Source organism: Cherax quadricarinatus, chromosome 56 (genome assembly GCF_038502225.1).
Source record: "Cherax quadricarinatus isolate ZL_2023a chromosome 56, ASM3850222v1, whole genome shotgun sequence".
Lineage (NCBI taxonomy): Eukaryota > Metazoa > Arthropoda > Malacostraca > Decapoda > Parastacidae > Cherax > Cherax quadricarinatus.
The window spans coordinates 12,010,267-12,033,369 of NC_091347.1; the positions used below are offsets into that span (position 1 = coordinate 12,010,267).

At 44.1% G+C, this 23,103-nt stretch overlaps 1 protein-coding gene across 1 annotated transcript; it reads left to right on the forward strand.

The window, feature by feature from the left end:
- Positions 1-263: 263 nt before the first annotated feature.
- On the forward strand, positions 264-13,781 carry LOC138854371 (uncharacterized). The gene is made up of 2 exons (XM_070097079.1): positions 264-430; positions 11,354-13,781. The coding sequence occupies exon 2, from the start codon at positions 11,491-11,493 to the stop codon at positions 13,009-13,011; it is 1,521 nt and encodes a 506-aa protein (XP_069953180.1). The 5' UTR covers positions 264-430; positions 11,354-11,490; the 3' UTR covers positions 13,012-13,781.
- The last annotated feature ends 9,322 nt before the right edge of the window (positions 13,782-23,103 follow it).

The following is a 23,103-nucleotide window of genomic DNA, read 5'->3' on the forward strand; positions in this document are numbered from 1 at the left end:
TTGAACCATTATTAACAAGTCACACTGTGACTTGTAAGTCACACTTTGTAAGTCACCCTCTTATTTCTTAACGATTCAAAGACGGAAACTTCGTCACGACCCTTCCCTCCACTATGTGCCGATAATTTGTGTGTATACCCTTTTTCAGCGAACTGAGATAGAGGGTCTGGGCTTATCAGATACGGTTATCTGTTTATCGTATCGCCGAGCGACCGAAGTCCATATCTGGATTCTAGTTCCCCCTGACACCTGATTAGCTTTTATCGACGACGTATTAGTGAGCGTTAGAGAACGTCTAGCCGGGACCGCCGCTCAGAGACTGCCATCACTCAGTAACACTGAGCGCGGCTGCTGCCACCCACTCTTACAGTACCTGACTGCACTTTCTACTCTTCACCAGTGAATCTCCGCCACCAGATGGCTCAGCCACGTAAGACAACAATGATTTACCCGCTAAAAGAAATTCTTGATTTTGTTATTTGAATAGCAAGTCAATTTAAAGTTAGATTATAGCCTTCAATAGTATGTAATTTTTCATTAGTGTCCTAGTGCACAGAATGTCCTGAGTCACAGGGTGTTTCAGTGCGCAGGATATCTTAGAGCACAGGGTGTCCCAGTGTACAAGGTGTTTCAGTGTACAGGGTATCCCGGTGTGCAGGGTGTCCCAGTGTACAACGTGTTCCAGTGTACAGGGTGTCCCGGTGTGCAGGACGTCCCAGTGTACAGGGTGTCCTAGTATACAGGGTGTCCCAGTATACAGGGTGTCCCAGTATACAGTGTTACAGTATACAGGGTGTCCCAGTATACAGGGTGTCCCAGTATACAGGGTGTCCCAGTAAACAGGGTGTCCCAGTATACAGGGTGTCCCAGCATACAGGGTGTCCCAGTATACAGGGTGTCCCAGCATACAGGGTGTCCCAGTATACAGGGTGTCCCAGTATACAGGGTGTCCCAGTGTACAGGGTGTTCTAGTATACAGGGTATCCCAGTATACAGTGTGTCCCACTATAGTGTCCCAGTATACAGGGTGTCCCAGTATACAGGGTGTCCCAGTATGCAGGGTGTCCCAATATATAGGGTGTCGCAGTATACAGGGTGTCCCAGTATACAGGGTATCCCAGTATACAGGGTGTCCCAGAATGCAGGGTGTCCCAGTATACAGAGTGTCCCAAAATACAGGGTGTCCCAGTATACAGGGTGTCCCAGTATGCAGGGTGTCCCAGTATACAGGGTGTCCCGGTATACAGGGTGTCCCAGTATACAGGGTGTCCCGGTATACAGGGTGTCCCAGTATACAGGGTGTCCCAGTATACAGGGTGTCCCAGTATACAGGGCGTCCCAGTATACAGGGTGTCCCAGTATACAGGGTGTCCCAGTATGCAGGGTGTCCAAGTATACAGGGTGTCCCAGTATACAGGGTGTCCCAGTATACAGGGTGTCCCAGTATACAGGGTGTCCCAGTATACAGGGTGTCCCAGAATACCGGGTGTCCCAGTACACAGGATGTCCCAGTATGCAGGGTGTCCCAGTATGCAGGGTGTCCCAGTATGCAGGATGTCCCAGTATGCAGGGTGTCCCAGTATGCAGGGTGTCCCAGTATCCAGGGTGTCCCAGTATGCAGGGTGTCTCAGTATACAGGGTGTCCCAGTATACAGGGTGTCACAGTATACAGGGTGTCCCAGTATACAGGGTCTCCCAGTATACAGGGTGTCTCAGTATACAGGGTGTCCCAGTATACAGGGTGCTCCAGTACACAGGGTGTCCCAGCATACAGGGTGTCTCAGTATACAGGGTGTCCCAAAATACAGGGTGCCCAGCATACAGGGTGTCCCAGCATACAGGGTGTCCCAGTATACCGGGTGTCCCAGTATACAGGGTGTCCCAGTATACAGGGTGTCCCAGTATAGAGGGTGTCCCAGTATACAGGGTGTCCCAGTATACAGGGTGTCCCAGTATACAGGGTGTCCCAGTATACAGGGTGTCCCAGCATATAAGGTGTCCCAGTATACAGGGTGTCCCAGTATATAGGGTGTCCCAGAATACAGGGTGTCCCAGTATACAGGGTGTCACAGTATACAGGGTGTCCCAGTACACAGGGTGTCCCAGTATACAGGGTGTCCCAGTATATAGGGTGTCCCAGTATACAGGGTGTCCCAGTATACAAGGTGTCCCAGTATACAGGGTGTCCCAGCATACAGGGTGTCCCAGTATACAGGGTGTCCCAGTATACAGGGTGTCCCAGTATAAAGGGTGTCCCAGTATACAGGGTGTCCCAGCATACAGGGTGTCCCAGTATAGAGGGTGTCCCTGCATACAGGGTGTCCCAGTATACAGGGTGTCCCAGTATACAGGGTGTCCCAGTATACAGGGTGTCCCAGTATACAGGGTGTCCCAGTATACAGGGTGTCCCAGTAAACAGGGTGTCCCAGTATACAGGGTGTCCCAGCATACAGGGTGTCCCAGTATACAAGGTATCCCAGTATACAGGGTGTCCCAGTGTACAGGGTGTCCTAGTATACAGGGTATCCCAGTATACAGGGTGTCCCACTATAGTGTCCCAGTATACAGGGTGTCCCAGTATACAGGGTGTCCCAGTATGCAGGGTGTCCCAGTATATAGGGTTTCGCAGTATACAGGGTGTCCAAGTATACAGGGTATTCCAGTATACAGGGTGTCCCAGAATGCAGGGTGTCCCAGTATACAGGGTGTCCCAGTATACAGGGTGTCCCAATATACAGGGTGTCCCAGTATGCAGGGTGTCCCAGTATACAGGGTGTCCCAGTATAGAGGGTGTCCCAGTATAGAGGGTGTCCCAGTATACAGGGTGTCCCAGTATAGAGGGTGTCCCAGTATACAGGGTGTCCCAGTATACAGAGTGTCCCAGCATACAGGGTGTCCCAGTATACAGGGTGTCCCAGTATACAGGGTGTCCCAGTATACAGGGTGTCCCAGTATACAGGGTGTCCCAGTATGCAGGGTGTCCCAGTATACAGGGTGTCCCAGTATACAGGGTGTCCCAGCATACAGGGTGTCCCAGTATAAAGCGTGTCCCAGTATACAGGGTATCCCAGTATACAGGGTGTCCCAGCATACAGGGTGTCCCAGTATACAGGGTGTCCCAGTATACAGGGTGTCCCAGTATACAGGGTGTCCCAGTATACAGGGTGTCCCAGTATACAGGGTGTCCCAGTGTACAGGGTGTCCCAGTATACAGGGTGTCCCAGTATACAGGGTGTACCAGTATACAGGGTGTCCCAGTATACAGGGTGTCCCAGTATGCAGGGTGTCCCAGTATATAGGATGTCCCAGTATACAGGGTGTCCCAGTATGCAGGGTGTCCCAGTATACAGGGTGTCCCAGTATACAGGGTGTCCCAGTGTACAGGGTGACCCAGTATACAGGGTGTCCCAGTATACAGGGTATCCCAGTATACAGGGTGTCCCAATTTACAGGGTGTCCCAGTATACAGGGTGTCCCAGTATACAGGGTGTCCCAGTATGCAGGGTGTCCCAGTATGCAGGGTGTCTCAGTATAGAGGGTGTCCCAGTACACAGGGTGTCCCAGCATACAGGGTGTCTCAGTATACAGGGTGTCCCAGTATACAGGGTGTCCCAGTATACAGGGTGTCCCAGCATACAGGGTGTCCCATTGTACAGGGTGTCCCAGTATACAGGGCATCCCAGTATACAGGGTGTCCCAGTATACAGGGTGTCCCAGTATACAGGGTGTCCCAGTACACAGGGTGTCCTAGTATGCAGGGTGTCCCAGTATGCAGGGTGTCCCAGTATGCAGGGTGTCCCAGTATGCAGGGTGTCCTAGTATGCAGGGTGTCCCAGTATGCAGGGTGTCCCAGTATGCAGGGTGTCCCAGTATGCAGGGTGTCTCAGTATACAGGGTGTCCCAGTATACAGGGTGTCCCAGTATACAGGGTGTCCCAGTATACAGGGTGTCCCAGTATACAGGGTGTCCCAGTATACAGGGTGCCCCAGTATACAGGGTGTCCCAGCATACAGGGTGTCCTAGTATAGAGGGTGTCCCTGTATACAGGGTGTCCCAGTATACAGGGTGTCCCAGTATACAGGGTGTCCCAGCATACAGGGTGTCCCAGTATACAGGGTGTCCCTGTATACAGGGTGTCCCAGTATACAGGGTGTCCCAGTATACAGGGTGTCCCAGTATACAGGGTGTCCCAGTATACAGGGTGTCCCAGGGTGTCCCAGTATACAGGGTGTCCCAGTATACAGGGTGTCCCAGTATACAGGGTGTCCCAGCATACAGGGTGTCCCGGTATACAGGGTGTCCCAGTATACAGGGTGGTGTCCCAGTATACAGGGTGTCCCAGTATACAGGGTGTCCCAGTATACAGGGTGTCCCAGTATACAGGGTGTCCCAGTATACAGGGTGTCCCAGTATACAGGGTGTCCCAGTATACAGGGTGTCCCAGTATACAGGGTGTCCCAGTATACAGGGTGCCCCAGTATACAGGGTGTCCCAGCATACAGGGTGTCCCAGTATAGAGGGTGTCCCTGTATACAGGGTGTCCCAGTATACAGGGTGTCCCAGTATACAGGGTGTCCCAGTATACAGGGTGTCCCAGCATACAGGGTGTCCCAGTATACAGGGTGTCCCTGTATACAGGGTGTCCCAGTATACAGGGTGTCCCAGTATACAGGGTGTCCCAGTATACAGGGTGTCCCAGTATACAGGGTGTCCCAGTATACAGGGTGTCCCAGTATACAGGGTGTCCCAGTATAGAGGGTGTCCCTGTATACAGGGTGTCCCAGTATACAGGGTGTCCCAGCATACAGGGTGTCCCAGTATACAGGGTGTCCCAGTATACAGGGTGTCCCAGTATACAGGGTGTCCCAGTATACAGGGTGTCCCAGTATACAGGGTGTCCCAGTATACAGGGTGTCCCAGTATACAGGGTGTCCCAGTATACAGGGTGTCCCAGTATACAGGGTGCCCCAGTATACAGGGTGTCCCAGCATACAGGGTGTCCCAGTATAGAGGGTGTCCCTGTATGCAGGGTGTCCCAGTATACAGGGTGTCCCAGTATACAGGGTGTCCCAGTATACAGGGTGTCCCAGCATACAGGGTGTCCCAGTATACAGGGTGTCCCTGTATACAGGGTGTCCCAGTATACAGGATGTCCCAGTATACAGGGTGTCCCAGTATACAGGGTGTCCCAGTATACAGGGTGTCCCAGTATAGAGGGTGTCCCTGTATACAGGGTGTCCCAGTATACAGGGTGTCCCAGCATACAGGGTGTCCCAGTATACAGGGTGTCCCAGCATACAGGGTGTCCCAGTATACAGGGTGTCCCAGTATACAGGGTGTCCCAGTATACAGGGTGTCCCAGTATACAGGGTGTCCCAGTATACAGGGTGTCCCAGCATACAGGGTCTCCCAGTATACAGGGTGTCCCAGTATACAGGGTCTCCCAGTATACAGGGTGTCCCAGTATACAGGGTGTCCCAGTATACAGGGCGTCCCAGTATACAGGGTGTCCCAGAGGTCTGGATTCAATTGTAAAATAAAAAGCATAAACTGGGAGCATTAAATTATTTAAATTGAATAAATTATGAACCATGATCGATGTTTCTTTTACAGCTTTTGATAAAGTGACTTACTGCTGAGACTCCATATTAGTGTCTGCATGTACAGCACAACATAGCACGTACAACATAGCACGTACAACATAGCACGTACAACATAGCATGTATAACATAGCACGTACAACATAGCACGTACAACATAGCACGTACAACATAGCATGTACAACATAGCACGTATAACATAGCACATACAACATAGCACGTACAACATAGCACGTACAACATAGCACGTACAACATAGCACGTATAACATAGCACGTACAACATAGCACGTACAACATAGCACGTACAACATAGCACGTACAACATAGCACGTACAACATAGCACGTACAACATAGCACGTACAACATAGCACGTACAACATAGCACATAAAACATAGCACATACAACATAGCACATACAACATAGCACATACAACATAGCACATAAAACATAGCACATACAACATAGCACATACAACATAGCACATACAACATAGCACATAAAACACAGCACATACAACATAGCACATACAACATAGCACATAAAACATAGCACATACAACATAGCACATACAACATAGCACATACAACATAGCACATACAACATAGCACATAAAACATAGCACATACAACATAGCACATACAACATAGCACATACAACATAGCACATACAACATAGCACATAAAACATAGCACATACAACATAGCACATACAACATAGCACATACAACATAGCACATAAAACACAGCACATACAACATAGCACATACAACATAGCACATAAAACATAGCACATACAACATAGCACATACAACATAGCACATACAACATAGCACATACAACATAGCACATACAACATAGCACATAAAACATAGCACATACAACATAGCACATAGAACATAGCACATACAACATAGCACATAAAATATAGCACATACAACATAGCACATACAACATAGCACATACAACATAGCACATAAAACACAGCACATACAACATAGCACATACAACATAGCACATAAAACATAGCACATACAACATAGCACATACAACATAGCACATACAACATAGCACATACAACATAGCACATACAACATAGCACATACAACATAGCACATACAACATAGCACATACAACATAGCACATACAACATAGCACATACAACATAGCACATGCAACATAGCTCATACAACATAGCACATACAACATAGCACATACAACATAGCACATACAATATAGCACATACAACATAGCACATACAACATAGCACATACAACATAGCACATACAACATAGCACATACAACATAGCACATGCAACATAGCTCATACAACATAGCACATACAACATAGCACATACAACATAGCACATACAATATAGCACATACAACATAGCACATACAACATAGCACATACAACATAGCACATACAACATAGCACATACAATATAGCACATACAACATAGCACATATAACATAGCACATAACATACTAAACATAATACAGGAGTGCCTTTTTCAGCAGCGCCTTTTTCAGTGTTCCACGTCTTCGTTAGTTCATATTGAAGTAATTGTTCATTATGTTCCCCCGACGGCGATCTTCACCGTCGGTGGCCTTTTGTCTCCGATACACATCACGTACACGACTTAGACAACACCTGCAACATACAACACAATACGTGAAATATACGTAACACGAAACGCAAGTTACAGCAGAGTGGAAACGAAGCTCATGTTTGAGACAGGTTCACTACAGGACTTCAAATAAATATAAAAGGTTGTCCCGTAAGTCTTAACCACAAGGAAAAATGAAGAAAAAGGACAATAATAGTCTTTTGTTGTTGGACGTGCTCAATATATCCATTAATATTATTGATACATGATTACAGGGACGGATCTACAATGTAAACCATTTACACCATATGATGTAAATGGTTTACATTATTATTATTATAATCAAGGGGAAGCGCTAAACCCGGAGGATTATACAGCGCCTGGGGAGGGATGTGGAAGGCATTCAGGCTTAATTCAAGGAACTGGAGCACAGATCCAATTTCCTAAATCAAGAGCCCCTCACCAACATCAAGGAACCTTCCTTGAGGGGTAAATGGTTTACAGATTATTTAGATAAGTTTACTTTGTGGTGAAATACTTGTTAAACTTTTAGACAAAATTACCTGTTATTCTCTTGGTAGTAAAACTTTTCCAGCTTTTTAATGCTAAAATTTATATATAACTAAGTACATCAGTTTTAAGATATCAGCAAGATGGTCGCCTTAAAAAAAGACATGTTATCAGTGGCTATGACATTATAGCAGGAGCCTTGAAGATAAATATTGTATATTATCTACTTATCAGTGTTATCTGGTAATGATAAATGCAGGAGCTTGTAAACTGTAACTAACACAGGATATATACACTGACAGCTGCATTTCTCTCAGCTACTTATGATAAGAGTTTACTTCAGTTGCTATGTTAAGAATTACAGTATTGTTGTCTGGTGGTGTAAAATGTTTAATGACCCTAGTGTAGTTTACCTGGAGTTTACCTGGAGAGAGTTCCGGGGGTCAACGCCCCCGCGGCCCGGTCTGTGACCAGGCCTCCTAGTCGATAGGTTCTAAACTCCATTAACCAACCAACCAACTCTGAAGTCTTATTTACACATGTTCCATAATTTTTCTCTAGATTAAAAGAAATACAAGGACTATTCTTCCAAAAGATGGATCAGCTCTCATGATAATACTGATAAGGAATGTATATAAATGGTTCGGAGAACCGACAAGTTGATAAATTAGACACATGTGCAGTACTTGGGTATCTTAATTGTGGAAACGTTTGCCACATAGTGACTTCATCGGTCCAATACAAGTAAGAGGGACTGATTACCTCAAACTCCTGATCCTCACCATCCTTCTTTGTATTGGACCGATAAAGCCACTGTGTGGCGAATTTTTCCACAATAAAGATATCCAAGTGTTGCACATGTGTCTAATTTATCAACTGATAATTAACCTAGGGTTGCTGGTGACAGGCTGAAAGTGAAGCTACAACTGGGCATCTCTCTATCCATTCTGCTGAAGGATAGCAGCTCTAGAAGACGAGAAAACAGATTCTCAGAGACCTGAAAGCGCTGGTATCAAGTATACATGTGTGTGTGTGTGTGTTTATATATATATATATATATATATATATATATATATATATATATATATATATATATATATATATGCCTATGTTTGTGTATATTTTTATGTACGTCGTCTTCGTCTTATTTCTGAGGTCACCATGACTGTTAACGTACAGCACATACCTTTCTGGAAGTCTTGCGTTTGTGTAAGATATTAAAACTCTTGGAAATAAATACCTGGCACTCCCACCTCCGACTCGGACCACTTTTGACACTGTTGAATGCCTGTAAGAGAGTGTCCTATGTTTTAGTAACAAACCACTTAAATAAACACCCATATTAATGCTCTGACATCAAACCACACTATAGACAGAAAAGTAAAAGCCTTTACGTTAAACTGGGAACTGTATCAGCCACAACATTTTATAATCTTCAGTATAGTTCACTGTCAGATCATACGGCTAGAGAAACAGCGTCCACTGCAGTAATCTCGAATCGTATTTTTTCCGTTTTCTGCAAAACCATTTCCACGACCAATACCAATGTACGCGGCGCCTGTTCAGTGATAACCTAACTGTGCGCATGATCTTTCATCTTGGCAGAGTGGTAACACGCAGGTTGAAGGTAACCATCATCACCTTGTAACAGCAACGCATCCACACTTAATCACTAGCATCTACTTGTAAAATGAATTGTGCTAATTCTCAATTTTTTTTTTTTTACCAAAACTTGGACAATACTAAGGAGCATCATCACTGAATCAACAGCCTTTCACACTGGCATTCCCAGTGAAATTCCAACCTGAAACTCGTAATACTAGTGCTGAGGTAACTAGAAAATGATATTCTCGACCTGAGTAGCTCGTCCACAAGTAGAGCAGAAAATTCTATGAGTCAGCCGATGTTCCGGGAGCTAGCCTTCAACTCAGCTCTCAGCTGGTGGAAGTGAGGGATCTGCACACACTCCAGCAGCCATTTACGACTCAGTGCTCTAAAACTGGTTTTCGCTGAGTACATGCAAGGCGTGACTCAGGTTAGCTAATATTGTGTACTGACTCAAATCTGTAAACATATTTATGCAAATTAATCTGTATCAGAAAAGAAATATTAAAAAATATCTAATGCTACATAAATGCTTAATCAATAAGCATATACTGATATAATAAAAGTACACTGAAAATGTTCCAGTATTTGTACTGAGGTGTAAAAGGTCAAGAGCCCCTTGGCCATGGTTTTCAGAAGGTCAACAACCCTCTTGATCGTGAGTTTCAAAAGATCAAGAACCCCTTAACCGTGAGTTTTAAAAGGTCAAGAACCCTTTGGCCATAAGTTTTCAAAGATCAGGAACCCCTTGCTTGTGAGTTTTAAAAGGTCAAGAACCCCCTGCTTAGTGGAGAACTCCAGATTTATACGCCAGAGGTATACGCCCACTGTCAACCTGCTCCAACCTTTCTCAATAATCAAACCATCTCAACACCACTACCTCCGCTCTCTGAAATACTATATACTCTTTGCTCTAGCTAAGTAGCGTGTTTGTTAGCCTTTAATATACAGAGGATCGAGCCTCCAGCAGTTCTTGCTCTGAATGTGAAATATTAACCTGTGGAAGTCTGCCTTCACCCATATACTGTAAATAATTTATGTAAATACTAGATTTTTTCTATCGTGACATTTAAAAAAACGATATATGGGCTGGGGGGGGAGGGAGAATCTGATGTGCTTAATTTTAAGTGTTTCAGTCAAATTTATCTAGTTTACTAAAATTATGACTAAAAATGGTCATTTTCTTGTGTACAGTACAGTATAATGTGATCTAATTACTTCACTGATATATCTTTTTAGACGGTGGGAGTTAGATAGGGCACTGGAAAAAAAAAAAAAAAAATATGGTTATAAATGACCATAATTTTTAAAGGGGTGGACCGGTAAGCCAGCGGAAGGCCTCGGTCAGATGACCAAAAGCTCCAAAGGCGGGTCATCATCTGACTAAGACCCGCGTCAGGAAACATTTGTCCTGTTTCCTGACGAACCTTACCTAACCTAATAGGGCACTGGATGATGTTTGTCTGAAGAAATATCGACACGAAGGCAAAAAAAGAGACACAAATGCGGTATAATTCAATTTTTTTTTACAACGTTTAGCCCATACAGTAGACTTTATCAAATCACAAACACATCTACTCATAATCTCTACACAAGTAGATCTGTTTGTGATTTGCATGTGTTGTCAGAACTCCAAAATTGTTGTTTGAGTTCTGCTGAGGACAACTGGGAACACCTTGCTTAATCCACTTCATGTGTAGTTGATGTCTGAATAATTTTTTTTAATATAATCAAAACGCATTGTAATAATATATTGTTATGTATTGTGTATGCAGCTTCTTTTAAGAAATTTAAATAAGGGCGATTGTTAGCGTTTTGTTACTGTATTTTATGTAACCTTAAGATTAACTGCCTTCATTGGTTAACAAATTAATCAGTGTGATTTGTATTTGTACAAAAGTAAGGTTTTTCTTTCATTTCCCTGCATTTACAGTACTGTATGTAATGTTATTCAATGAACAAGACATTTTGCCTGAGTGATGATGTCAGCAGCACTCATGATTTCCTGTTTTTCATACACATTCACAGGTTCCAAAATTCAACTATTAAGGCGCTGACACTAACACCAAACTCGACTGTCTTAGCTGATTATGAAAAGACTCTTCTGAAGGACAGTTTCAGGCAGACGACGTAAAACTGAAGGTCTCGAAATACGGAAACTAGAGATGAATGTGGAACACAAACATGATAAAGATAAAGTGCAGAAGATGTCTCTTGGACAGAAAACAAATAGGCCAACAAAGGTGATTCTCTTAGTGGGTGCCACAGGTACTGGAAAGACAACTCTCATCAATGCCATGGTGAACTATATATATCAGGTTGACTTCACTGATAACTTTAGATTAGTTGTTACTGACAATAAAAATGCCCCTAAGACAGATCTGATCACAGCTTATGCATTCTACCAATTACCAGGAATTCCCTTCGAATACAATTATGTGCTCATTGATACTCCAGGTTTTGGAGACACCAGAGGCATTCAGCGTGATCGTGATGTGATGAAACAGCTAGAAATGTTTCTGAAGCAAGATTATGGGATTGATCAGGTTGATGGAGTTTGTTTTGTTACTCCTGCTTCTGCTGCAATATTGACTCAGACTCAGAGGTATGTCTATGATGGCCTTTCTTCAATGTTTGGTAAAGATATTAAGGATAATATTTATATTATGGCTACATTTGCCGATGCAAAGACTCCTCCTGTGTTAGATGCACTTAAAGAAGCTGAAGTACACTACTCTGGATTTTACAAGTTCAACAACAGTGCACTCTATGCTCGTAACACTGGTGGAGATGGAGGAAGTAGTGATGATTCAGATGATGAAGATTCAGCATACATTTGTAAGTTGTTCTGGGAGATGGGTTACAAAAGCATGACAAATTTCTTTTTAAAGTTAGGAAAAACTTCTCCAGCAAGTCTAACACTTACCAAACAGGTGCTTGAGGAACGAAGTCGCCTACAGTTAGTGGTAAATGGCTTACAGTGTCAGGTTCATTTAGGCTTGAGAATGCTTTTAAGATTGAATCAAGAGAGAGATATGTTGGCCCGTCTTGATGATGATATAAAAGCTAATGCAAATTATCAGGAAGAAGTTGAAGTTCCCAAGATAACCAAAATTGACTTGAATCCCAGGGAAAATGTGACTAATTGTCTAAAGTGTAACATGACTTGCCATTATCCATGTTATGATAAGAGCACTTCTGAATGCTGGGCAATGAAAAATAACTATTGTAGAGTTTGTCCAGAGAAGTGCTATTGGGACATTCATAAGTCCATGAAGTTCATTTATGAACACACTTGGATAAAGGAAACTCGCACAGTGCAGGAACTTTTGGACCGCTACGAGAAAGCTTCCAAGTTAAAACTTGACAAAGAAGATGCCATCAAAGCCATAGAAAATGACATAAATCAACATGCACAGAGCCTTATTGGCACGATAAAGGAAGCTCAGAGTCATGTAGAACGATTAGAGGAAATTGCCCTCAAGCCCAATCCATTGTCAACAAAGGAATACATTGACCTAATGATTGAGTCTGAGAAGATGCAGAAACGACATAACTTCGAGAAGAGAATTGAGCTTCTTGTAAAACTTAAGGAAGAAGTGGCAGTCATCCAGGGAGTGCGTGGAAACTGTAATCAATCTGGTGAATCCCTACTTAAATATTTTCAAAACCTTATTATTGACTGAAATAAAATTAATTGATCGATTAAAGGTCAAATGTGGGTTTAGATTTTAATAAGAGTGCAAGTGTCATGCATTAACCTTCCATGCATCCAGTTTGTTAATTAATGAGTGAAATTTAATTTCAAATGTTAGAAAATTTTATTTAGTATGAAGCATGTAATCCACAAACTATTGTATGCATTTACACTATATATAGCATTAAGTACTATATTTTAAATATTCGACTGATTAATACATGTACTGTATATTAGATAAAGACAACAATCCTAATAGATGCTCAGAACTTCAAATTATAATCCCAAAACATCACAAAATCAGCAATTATATAAAACAAAATAACCAAATTTAATACAATATAAGCCAAGGTTTATACAAGTTCGAATAATTCTTAAATGAGATATTTGTTCACTACCGGCGAACCTGAGGAACAACAACTTAATTAAACCTGGATATTTTACAAATACTCCTAAATGTTCTACATGAATTAGTTCAGTACGAACAATAAATTGTTTCTTACCCATTCATCATGTTTCATTATGGTGACTGGGAGCACCTGGCATTATACTATTCATTCCTCCCAGTTGTTGAGAATTGGCAATCCTGCTGGTGCCATAGGTGACCCTTACGGATACCACAGTGCCACTAGCTGGCAGTCGTCTTCCCTGTGTTCTTGTCACTGCACCCAGCCATGTTACATCACAATATCGGGGTTGTATGATAGGAATATGAATGCTGCACACACATGATGAATTAAAATATACAGACAGCCTGGATGGTATGTTTTTGTGTAATTAACCTTCATAACAGCACAGTCCCCCTTGAACATAAATAAATCCCATTTTTTTTTATTTCACGTGTTCTAATTCTTCCTAAGGATTAAAAACTCCGATTAGTTAGAACTAAAAAGTAAAGCTTTTTTTATATTTAGTAATGTACTTATGTTAACATATTGCTGAGTCTGATCAGATTTACCTTGACAATGAATTTCCATAAGAGGTCAGGTATTAAATTAAATTAATTGACTTCATGTATTGAATAACCAACTTGATTCGTGACCGTAATGACGGATAGTTGATAGTATTGTTTGTAAGTCATTTATCTAGTTTGTAAGTCATTTATCTAGGTACTTCCAGTAGGCTGTCAGTTGTACATTAGTGTCGATTAAATTTTCAGGCCTTTAATCCAACTAAAAACACAAAAAGTGGATCATCAATGAATTGTTACGTAATGTGAGTTTCAAATGCTCGATTATTACTGGTTTTGTGTACCATACAGTCTTTACTCTCATTTCCTATTTATTTTTTTAAATATTTCTTGCCGACTGTCCTCTCCTAGTTACCTGGAGTGGCGGTGCTGCTCCAAGTGACCGAAACGCACCTGTCTACACTACACTGAGATTCCCCATTCCTTTCTCTTTCTTTGCATTGCTCCTGAAGAAGCATTTGCAATTTGCATCTCAGAAGGCATCAAGAAACAGAGGAAGATCGCAGTCAGCAGGATTTGAAACCACGTCAGGGGAAATGGCAAGGTTCCGAAGTAACGCTCGACTCAACTCGGCCACAGATACCAGAACCTTGCCACCTTCCCTGATGAGATTTCGAATCCTGCTGACTGCGATCTTTCTCCGTATATACCTCCGCTTGTTTTTGCATGGTACATTGATATAATGAGTGTGTGTGGTGCCTAATAAGCTGAATTGACCAGTTAAGCTGTACTACCCTAAAAAAAAAAATGGACTTTTGCAAAAATTTCTGCTATAGATTAATGGATATATTTCTCGTTGAAAATACTGTGAAGTATAGGTAGCTTCCGATGAAACAAAACCAGTTTCACCTTTTTATCTTAGAACCTGCCAATAAATTCCATGTTCTCCCCTCGTTCAAAGTTGTCCCACCACGGCGACACAAACTAGTAGCTGTCTGAGGTAAGAAATGCTCAGATATATTCCTGCAAGTGGTATCCCTTATCCCCGTAAATGTTAGCCATTATTTCTGCAAATGGTATCCCTTATTCCTGAAAATATTATGTATTCCTTATTCGTGCAAATGGTGTTGTTTCAGCCGATTTACCAGGCGCTGAAGGTATTCAATCCCTTGATGCTCTGAGGAGGATTTCAGTCTGAAGAGTGGACCTTACTGGTACTGCCTTCCTGCCTTCGTACCTGCCTACCTTCCTGGCTGCCTGCCTGCCTTTTTTGCCTTCCTGTCTTCCTGCCTGCCTGCCTGTCTTCCTTCCTGCCTGTCTGCCTGCTTTCCTGCTTTCCTGCCTTCCTGCCTTCCTCCCTGCCTGCCCGCCGACCTGCCCGCCTACCTGCCTGCCTTCCTGCCTGCCTGCCTGCCTGCCTGCTTGCTTGCCTGCCTGCCTGCCTGCCTGCCTGCCTGTCTGCCTGCCTTCCTGCTTTTCTGCCTTCCTGCCTCCCTTTCTGCCTGCCTGCCTGCCTGCCTCCCTGCCTACCTGCCTCCCTGCCTGCCTGCCTCCCTGCCTGCCTGCCTGCTTCCCTGCCTTCCTGACTGCCTACCTTCCTGTCTTCCTTTCTACTCTCTGCCATCCTAAGAATTTTCATATATCTCAATTTGCCTTTTAAGTGTAACTGTCTTTGCCTTTTATTCTGGACTATTGAGGAGGAAAAATGGACTGGAGGCTGGAGAACGTGCAGTGGAGGCTGGAGAACTGGGAGCAGTGACTGGAGGAGGTGGAGCAGTTGCTGGAGTATGTAGAGTCACAGTAAGACATCCTTCAGCACCAACAATCACCAAAACTCACCGACTACTCACCGACTACTCACCGACTACTCTCCGACTACTATCCGACTACTATCCGACTACTCACAGTTCGGTCACCTGGTCATCATTGTATCATTATGAATTCTCGAATTAATCCCAAATACTGGCCATAAATGTTGCAATGATGACGAGAACCTGGGAATACACACACGCGCGCGTACCGTTTGGCACACGTAACACCCTGTGTAACACCCTGTGTAACACCCTGTGTAACACCCTGTGTAACACCCTGTGTAACATCCTGTGTAACACTATGTAACTACCTGTGCAATACGCTATGAAACACCCTGTGTAACACGCAATGTAACACCTTATGTAACACCTCATGTAACACGCTATTTAACACCCTGGTTTAGTTTTGTACTATGGCTTACTAAAGCACTCGTGGTGACACGTTGTCTTAGTAAATATTTAGTACCATGCATAAATGTGTTTATCCAAATTCTCGATTATGTTATCAGATTTATGAGGAGTGTGTGCTGACCTTGCAGGTTCTCGTCCCTCGCTATTTCCATCGTCGATTATGTCAAGACCATCCATTATGCATAGTATGAGCAGAGGGCGTGGTTGTCAACGACTTGACTGACGCCCTGGCAAGTGATTATGATAGTGTGATGAGTGGCTGTCAGCTACTTGACTGACACCAGGGCAAGGGTGTGATACTCTGATGTGTGGCTGACAGCAGGTCAAGGCAGAGCGGGTTGATATTACTCTTCCCTGAAGCACTCTGTATCACTGAGACCCGCTCCAGGCGACGCTTGTCCTGTTTCCTGACGAACCTTACCTAACGTAACCTGTTTCCTCAGGCTTTTCCCATTTACCTTCTGGTTAATCAGGCTGTTGCTGCCCGCAGGATCACATAGATATCCCAGCCTGTGTGACTTTTGTACCTCCCAATTTTCTCTCTGAAATTGAAACATTAGTTCGTGCAGTGTCTTACTTCCTCCCGGAGAATAAAGATTCTTGCACCGTTGATGATGACAGTGTTATTTTATTATTAATCACATACAATACCTACAAGTTGATGAATAAAGCACATGCGCAACACAAGGGTAACATTATTGATGAAAAGTTCCTCACCAGGTTTCATCAGTAGAATACAGGCGAATACAACACTGGAGCCAGAAGAAAAAGTAATCTTGAGGTGATCACTCCTTCAGCCGTGACGGGGCTATCTTGTCCTTCCTCTTCACTACGTTTATTCTCCACTTTCTCTCACTTCACTAAGTTGTGATAGTGTCCTACATTTGGTACGTAGCCAACGAATATTTGCCAAGATTATGAGAAATGTGTGTCGTGAGCCTCAGATCGAGCGCCCCGAGTACTCTCTGACGCTCCCAATAGTTTAAATATTTTATTACGAACCTGCGGACACTACATATTCTGTGTGTGTATACGAGTTGGATCTCTTCTTATACGTAATGTAAGAGAAGAAACATAAAAGGCACAATACAGTGACTGGAACGATACGCAAATAACCCGCACATACGAGAATCTTATAACGACGTTTCGGTCCGACTTGGACCATTTACAAGTCACTGTAGGTGGTTCTAGTCGGACTGAAATGTCGCCATAAGCTTCTCTCTCCCATGTGCAGGTTGTTTGTGAAAGGAATAGAATAATAAATATGGATGCACAAGTGCTTTCAGGCACACAATCACTCAAGTGCACAATCACTCAAGTGCACAATCACTCAAGTGCACAATCAATCAAGTGCACAATCAATCACTCCAATTTCCTATCTTGCTTTAGAGGGAATTGGAGCTATCCCTCTTCCTCCTCTAATCAAACTTGATTACCTCCCGCTCTGTTGATGCTGTGTGACCCATACGACTTTACCGCTTCCCCCTAGTGATAATTCTCGCATTTTAAAAGGTTTCGTAATCTGTCTTTTCAATGTTCCTGACGTTGTTTACGTTTCTTGTGTTTTCTAAATGTCGAGTGACCTGCCACTGCTGTTCTCTACGGGTCGTATGACCTGCCACTGCTGTTCTCTACGGGTGGGGCGACCTGCCACTGCTGTTCTCTACAGGTCGGGCGACCTGCCACTGCTGTTCTCTACAGGTCGGGCGACCTGCCACTGCTGTTCTCTACAGGTCGGGTGACCTGCCACTGCTGTTCTCTACGGGTCGTATGACCTGCCACTGCTGTTCTCTACAAGTTGTATGACCTGCCACTACTGTCTACAGGTCAGATGACCTGCCGCTGCTGTTCTCTACAGGTCGTATGACCTGCCACTGCTGTTCTCTACAGGTTGTATGACCTGCCACTACTGTCTACAGGTCAGATGACCTGCCGCTGCTGTTCTCTACAGGTCGGGTGACCTGCCACTGCTGTTCTCTACAGGTCGGGTGACCTGCCACTGTTGTTCTCTACAGGTCGGGTGTTGCCACTGCTGTTCTCTACAGGTCGGGTGACCTGCCATTGCTGTTCTCTACAGGTCGGTGACCTGCCACTGTTGTTCTCTACAAGTCGGGTGACCTGCCACTGTTGTTCTCTACAAGTCGGGGGACCCGCCACTGCTGTTCTCTACAGGTCGGGTGACCTGCCACTGTTGTTCTCTACAAGTCGGGTGACCCGCCACTGTTGTTCTCTACAAGTCGGGTGACCCGCCACTGTTGTTCTCTACAAGCCGGGTGACCCGCCACTGTTGTTCTCTACAAGTCGGGTGACCTGCCACTGTTGTTCTCTACAGGTCGGGTGACCTGCCACTGTTGTTCTCTACAGGTCGGGTGACCCGCCACTGTTGTTCTCTACAAGTCGGGTGACCCGCCACTGTTGTTCTCTACAAGTCGGGTGACCTGCCACTGTTGTTCTCTACAGGTCGGGTGACCTGCCACTGCTGCTCATGTGTCTTTTACCTCTTCTACATAATGAGCGGATCTGATTGTCTTCTGTTTCCTGGAAGGGCTACAATTCCCTGTGTTTTCCTTGTCATGGCAAGTCCTTGTGTATAATTATAGTTTGCGAGTGTTGATATTTTTTATTACGATGAATTTGTCCCGTTTCTATTCTCGGTCTCGTCTCTCTGTCTCTGTCTCTGTCTCTCTCCCTCATATATCTGTCTCCCCTCCCTCCCTACCCAGCTGTGACACCTGTGTGAAGCTCCTCTACGTCACTGTCAACAAGGAATGTTGTGATTCATACATGCCGCAGAGAAGATAAACAAGATTGTCTTGATGGTTGGAGAGCTACGTGTGTGTGGGTGTGTGTGTGTGTGTGTGTGTGTGTGTGTGTGTGTGTACTCACCTAGTTGTACTCACCTAGTTGAGGTTGCGGGGGTCGAGTCCGAGCTCCTGGCCCCGCCTCTTCACTGATCGCTACTAGGTCACTCTCCCTGAGCCGTGAGCTTCATCATACCTCTGCTTAAAGCTATGTATGGATCCTGCCTCCACTACATCGCTTCCCAAACTATTCCACTTACTGACTACTCTGTGGCTGAAGAAATACTTCCTAACATCCCTGTGATTCATCTGTGTCTTCAGCTTCCAACTGTGTCCCCTTGTTACTGTGTCCAATCTCTGGAACATCCTGTCTTTGTCCACCTTGTCAATTCCTCTCAGTATTTTGTATGTCGTTATCATGTCCCCCCTATCTCTCCTGTCCTCCAGTGTCGTCAGGTTGATTTCCCTTAACCTCTCCTCGTAGGACATACCTCTTAGCTCTGGGACTAGTCTTGTTGCAAACCTTTGCACTTTCTCTAGTTTCTTCACGTGCTTGGCTAGGTGTGGGTTCCAAACTGGTGCCGCATACTCCAATATGGGCCTAACGTACACGGTGTACAGGGTCCTGAATGATTCCTTATTAAGATGTCGGAATGCTGTTCTGAGGTTTGCTAGGCGCCCATATGCTGCAGCAGTTATTTGGTTGATGTGCGCTTCAGGAGATGTGCCTGGTGTTATACTCACCCCAAGATCTTTTTCCTTGAGTGAGGTTTGTGTGTCTGTGTGTGTGTGTGTGTGTGTGTGTGTGTGTGTGTGTGTGTGTGTGTGTGTGTGTGTGTGTGTATGTGTGTGTATGTGCGTGTGTGTGTGTGTGTGTGTGTGCGTGTGTGTGTGTGTGTGTGTGTGTGTGTGTGTGTGTGCAATGCGTCTGCTATTAAATACTACGCCCCTGGTGGACCCTGACCACCACACATTCTGTTCAATTAATGAATTTAGTCCAGGCTGCTGGAAGTTGCTGCCTCCAGCACTCTAAGGTGCGGAACCTGCCTGCTGTTGGATGTAGGTTCAACAGCCTGACTGATTACGGACCGAGCTGACCTCAGTGGATTAGAGATCATGCCTCCACCAATCCTTGAACTGAACCACCTACACGGCTTTAGTCTTCACCTGAATTATAAAAATAACAACAACTATAATAATAATAGCACTACTACTAATAACAATTAATAATAATAATAATGTACCCAACAATATACTACGTGTAGCTATCACTGGACTGTGACCAGAAGAATGTTACAGTTGCTAAGTGTGCGTCAGACTTGGCTGCTGACTTACAGTTTCAGCTGCAGTGACCAGCAGCTCCACGATAACACTCTTTTAACTCTCATTCATATTAAACCTCCAGCCACTTTGTGTCTCACTACCGCTGTGAGGTGTTGAATAACTCTGCTCTTCAAAGAAAGAGATCTTCATGAAACCACGGTTAGAACCCATGGCTCATGAGTCGTAAACCCCCAGGCCAGTACGTAAGCCACTGATCCAGCTGGCTACAGTAAAAATCGTGCAACTAGGTATATTTATATACACAGTAGGGAGGTTAGCATGGGCCCCCCCACTGTGACCACGAATGGAAGTTTTTACAAATAAATCCCCAGCCTGCGCTCACGCACTGTCCTGGAGTTCTGCAACTCACTTCCCATGGGTTCGACCCCCAACCCATACCGTGGTTTGTTTGCAATTGTGTTACGATTCCGTGAGTGAAGATCTTCATATGAGGCCGGTTAAGTCCGAATTTCTTTGTTGACTTGAAGGTTGGAACTATGTCATCTTTTTTTTCCCCTGGGGTGATGAGTTTTGTTGCTCTTCCCTTCACTCCCTCAGGTGTGGAATTTCGTATTTAGGGAAATCGAACCTGGAAGCGTATTCGAGGCGCGATCTAACAGGATCATTGTACGGCGTTTATATGTCGTTGTACAGGTTAATATGTCACTGTACAGTGTTAATATGTCACTGTACAATTTAAATACGTCACTGTACTGGATTAACATATCACTGTACAGTGTTAATAATTTCTCAGAGGTTCTGTGTTTGACATTTCCCCGAACGTCCTGTTGTCTCCGACTCTCGCAACTGGACACAATCTTGATCATTCCTTATAACCATTTAAATCTCTTCCCCTTCATTTATGACTTGTGAGTTTCTCGTAATGTTTATACTCACACTGGTTGTATGACAAGCAAAGAACAATGGCAACGAGGCTTATAAAATTCGACTCCCATCCGAGGTCCTCACCAGCAGAATACACAGAAGAGACGGCTGACAAAATCAGGTGACAGTATAAACACGATGATGCCAAATGATGCTGCCATAAGATACTGCTACATGATGCTGCCATAAGATGCTGCTACATGATGCTGTCACATATGTCACCTGAGGCTGTCCAATGAATTCATATTTCTTATCATTAGAAAAATGCAAAAAATAGGGCACAGTACCGTGACTGGAGAAAATGCAGTATTGAGCGTATATAAGCCTCCGTCTCCACCAACATGCTGTATTTTTTATCAAAATTGATGGACTGAACACATCGACTCCAGGCTGAGGGACTGATTACCTCAACCACGTCCTCATCTTCCACCTTTCTCTGCACTGGACTGAAGAAGCCACTGGTTGGCGAAACGTTTCCAGAATAAAGATACCCAAATGTTGCAAAAGTGTCTCATTTTTCAACTTGTCGGTTTTCTAAACAATGTATTCATATTATTGCAAGTCTCCTCGCTGTCTTCGTCTTCCACAGTATCTACAGGTCTCTCTGAGTACTCACACACACACTCACGGATAACGCAGGTCTCTCTGAGTACTCACACACACACTCACGGATAACGCAGGTCTCTCTGAGTACTCACACACACATTCATGGATAACGCAGGTCTCTCTGAGTACTCACACACACATTCAGGGATGATCCAGGTCCCTCTGAGTACTCACACACACACACACGCGTGGGTTCATGGGGTGCAGACGTGGGTAACAAGGCTCCGAGAACCTTAGCGTTGTAAGGCGTGCAATAACAGCTAGCAGTAATCAGTGGTAGTGGAACGTCAGTGAACAATGCTAGAGTGATAATTAAAGTTATTAGTTAAAAAAATTGAGAGGAAAGCTGAAATCATAATATTTCAAAGCGCAAACCGTTGGGGGTCTTAGGCGCTGTTGCCACATTGGCAGCGGTAGGCCTGAAGAAGTGACGTCTCGACAAGTTGTGTGCCATTATACATATAAAGTGAAGTGTATATAATGTGAAGTGTATACTATCATCAGTGAAGAGTGAAATCGCGTGAGGAAGCAGGATGTATGAATATATGGTTATAAACATCACGGGTGAAGGATCTCCAAAATAGGGATTTAAGGCCTACGTACGACGACTTCGTCATCAGCAGCTGGCAACTTGTCACCGCACCATTGAGCGCAAGTTTATTTGCCTATTTGTGGTTTGCATGTTGACGGCCCTGGCTGGCCTTGCATACTGTTTGATACTGGTCACTCACTCCTGCAAGATATTACCAGAATTAGAATAAAAATAGCATAGACATAGTGAATATAGTGTTGACGAGTGTTAGACAGTAGAGTCCAGCGAGGAGTACAGTTGTATTAATTCCAGTAGTTATTAGCAGTAAGAATACTTAGGTAGCTAGGAAGTCCTCTCCCAATGTGAACATGGAACAGGATAATAACCAGCAATAACTGATACTTAAATCCAGACACACACACACACACACACACACAAGGCGAGTAACTTAATATAAGCTAGGTGGGACAAGCTTTTAAGGGCAACATTGTAAGATGGTGCTAGGGTCAAGTCCCAGGAGGGTTGTGGTCAGGTCACAAAAAGTTGCGGCCAGTCATTACACCGCACAAGACACTCTCACACACACACACACTCACACACATGCACACACGCACACACGCACACACGCACACACGCACACAGGGGTAGGGCAGTGTTACTACCGGTAGTTATTAGCAGTAAGAATACTTAGGAAGCTAGGAAGTCCTCTCTCAATGTGAACAAGGAATATGATAATAACCAGCAACAATTAATACGTAAATCCAGAAAGGGCAATAAGTGGAGAGAGTAGCATAATTGGGAA